Source organism: Raphanus sativus, unplaced genomic scaffold (assembly GCF_000801105.2).
Source record: "Raphanus sativus cultivar WK10039 unplaced genomic scaffold, ASM80110v3 Scaffold5628, whole genome shotgun sequence".
NCBI classification, from domain to species: Eukaryota; Viridiplantae; Streptophyta; class Magnoliopsida; order Brassicales; family Brassicaceae; genus Raphanus; species Raphanus sativus.
In genome coordinates this window covers 1-3,190 of record NW_026620926.1, presented here as the reverse complement: position 1 = coordinate 3,190, position 3,190 = coordinate 1, and the positions used below count along the sequence as shown (strand labels likewise).

Sequence of the window (3,190 nt, the reverse complement as noted above, 5' to 3'; positions counted from 1 at the left end):
GATTCTATAAAACTGATTATATTATTGATGAATAAGAAGTTATGGTCCGGATCATAATTTTCTTTTTATAACATTTAAGTCTAGTTTCCATAATCATCTTTCTTTCAACATATTCCCTTAAATCTTTTTGTATTATGCCATTTTCTTTCCTATGAATTCTAGTCTCAGTAAGAATATCTTATGATATGAATATACCATATCAGTTTGTTATGTATAGATGATGAAAAGATTCCATTGAAACAGAGCTATACCATATCAGTTTGTGCGTAAGGAAGTATAACGTGGAAATATTGAAACGGAACGTACATTGCCCATATAAAAGAAAATATTTTAGCGATAGTAGATCAGTCAAATCCACCATTACATCATTGCTTAAAATAAGGGAAAAAAAAAAGAAGAAGCATGTAAACTTGTTTTGAAGTTTCCCTAATCGGAATCACTGTCGTTCGGTCCTCCAAAAACGAACTCTACCACGGCGTATGCGTGGTTTTTTGGTCCACCACCACCTATATTAGTCGGACACGATTCCATAATAGGCGAAGAATCCATCGACATCATAGGGCTCAGTTTGTTTTTTGCTACCATTTCCTCATATCTAGTTTCTAGCATAGGACCACGTCCATCTTCTTGAATTAAATTCTCGTACAGAGGAGGTCTTGACTCGGGCTCATTGGACACCACAAGAATAGATTCTTGAGTGGTCGTCCTGGACGCAGGTCTTGAGGAGGTTTTCTTGGACGCCTTTCGAGCGCCTATAAATACAGATCATATCAAAAGCATGGAGAGAAAACTTGTTACACGAAAATTAATCGGTCGAATAGAAGAGAGAGATAGATGTATGGATTCAAGAACTCACGTCGTATGGCCTTATAACATCTTGAGGAGACTGCCAAAATAAGGATTAATATGGCTCCTACAATAAAACATCGCAACACTACACCAATCGTCTCGTCTTTGGAATTTTCCATATCTCTTATTAATTCTTTTTACTTTAGACTTGAACTTATGGGATCCATAGAGACAAAGACTCTGATGATTTTATAGACACTGGGTATTGTGATAACAGGACTTTTGAAGAGTCCCTAACCAAATGTTGTAGCATATGAGATGTCGAACCAATCCTATGTGATTTCAATGCACTGAGAATACAAATCTATGCTTAATCTAAGTGCAAACAGGATTTGAATGATGATGTGAACTAGAACTATGCTAAAATGCAATAAAGGAACAAGCTTTCAATCAATCTAGGACAATAGGACTCATGGGGCTAGGCATTTGACTTTAAGTGATTAAGATCCAAGCTAAGGGTGGCAAACTTTCAATCAAATAACTTCCTTAAGTCTAGAACACTGAAATAAGCAAACTCTATGGTCAAGAAGAATGCTCATTTGCTTTAATCAACTAGACATCAAAGGTCTTTGAGCCTAAAAGATCTAAGCAATCATTGGGGATGAGTCTATTAACTATTTAAACTCCCTTAACACAATGGTCTTTGTGTAAGGTAAGTTTAGAGCAAGCTCTACTTGGTTCAGACATTTCATCAAACACCTTGTGGGTGGGAAATGTCTAGAGCTCTAGAATAAAGAGGCCAACTTTAATCTAGTATTAAGAGAAGTAGACAAGCAAGGAAACAAGAGATCTAACACTAAACATCCTTAGATCTTCACTTAATCACCCTAATCACCCTAGCCCATGAATCCAAAAGGTAACTACTCACTAATAGACATGAATAACCCAAAACCCATGGATGATTGAAGGTTAATCATGCTTAGTGATCAAGATTGATCAATAATCACAAGAGATAAAGATGAAAAGAAGCTCAAGATTAAGTCTTTCACCAAAATAGCTAATGTGATTACAATGAAAACAAGATATCCCTCAAAATAAGGTCTAAAGGGTATTTATAGAAGTCTAAAAACGAGCTGGGTCAACCCAACAATCCTGGGTCAACCCAAATAAAAAAAACAGTCTTTTTCGTCCGTAGCGACCTTGCATCCCGCTACAGTGGTCGCTACGTACGCTCGGGAGCCCTCCTAGCGACATGCTCTGGTCGCTACGGCTCTGGTCGCTACAGGGTTGATATGCCTCCAGTAGATTGATCATAACTCCTTCAATACAGATCCAAATGACTTGAAACCACCTCCATTAGAAAGCTAACTCAATTTACTTTGTCTTCCCAAAATTTGAGCTTCAAAAGATATCTTTAAGGCCTTCATCCATGTTCATCTTTAACCCTTTTGACTCAAAAACCCTCAAATGTCTCCAAAGTCACCAATAAGCATCTCCAATATCTGATAGAGACAAATGTAATACAATGCAACCTAAATGCACTCTAAATGCATGCAAAGGAACAATATAAGGACTAGAATGAAGCTTAAAAACATGTAAATACACAAGATATCAACTCCCCCACACTAGCCCTTTACTTGTCCACAAGTAAACTTTCAAAAAACTAATGTAGAGAGGTTTGAAGGTGGGAGCACATAAGCAAAAGAAACACTTAGAGCACTCAACTTGACATCCTACAGAAACATAGCAAATAGCATGAGCAAACTCTCTTATTATACTCTAGCTTCTCTAGGCCTATCAATACTCTTATACCTTTACACAAGATGCAATACTCATCAACCAACAAGTCTTCTTAACCAGCCCTCACATTGATTCACACACACACACACATAAGGTGAATTCTCACAAATGGGCACATGATCTTAATCATTTGGTTAGGTGATCAAATGGTCTAATATGGATGAAAAGGAGGGTTCAATGCATCATTTTAAGGTGGTAATCACTCAAGAATCAAGGAGCTTGATCATTATGCAAAATTTATCTAAGACTAGAAGCAATTCATGCATACATAGATCCATTCTCATCATTCTACCCTTTTCCTAAGTGATCAAAAGTTCTACCCTTTCCATCCCCATCCCATAACCAAAATAGCATTCACTCACATCACTCACCCAATGAACAACTCTCTCTTTTTTTTCTTTTGACTCAACCAACTAGGGGCTTTTATTCACTTTTTACAACACTTAACTCTAACTCTTTCTCTTTTCCTTTCCCCACAATCTTATTGATTCTTTTTTTTTTTTTTTTTTTTTTTTTTTTTTTTTTTTTTTTTTTTTTTTTTTCTTTCCTTTTTTTTTATTTTTCTTTTGGGGGAAAGTTCCATTAGACACAATCTAGAGCT

At 36.3% G+C, this 3,190-nt stretch overlaps 1 protein-coding gene across 1 annotated transcript; it reads right to left on the bottom strand.

Annotated features, from left to right (window-relative positions):
* Positions 1-295: 295 nt before the first annotated feature.
* Positions 296-1,591, bottom strand: LOC130507765 (uncharacterized). The gene is made up of 2 exons (XM_057002419.1): positions 857-1,591; positions 296-752 (listed from the first exon to the last, which is right to left on the bottom strand). Exons 1-2 carry the CDS (start codon positions 966-968, stop codon positions 427-429), a joined length of 438 nt encoding a protein of 145 aa, XP_056858399.1. The 5' UTR covers positions 969-1,591; the 3' UTR covers positions 296-426.
* Positions 1,592-3,190: the final 1,599 nt, after the last annotated feature.

Excerpts from the sequence above, each read along its gene's own strand:
- LOC130507765 (XM_057002419.1), bottom strand. The coding sequence starts at position 968 with ATGGAAAATTCCAAAGACGAGACGATTGGTGTAGTGTTGCGATGTTTT. Across the intron at positions 753-856 it reads ATGTTATAAGGCCATACGAC|GCGCTCGAAAGGCGTCCAAG; the intron begins GTGAGTTCTTGA and ends CTGTATTTATAG.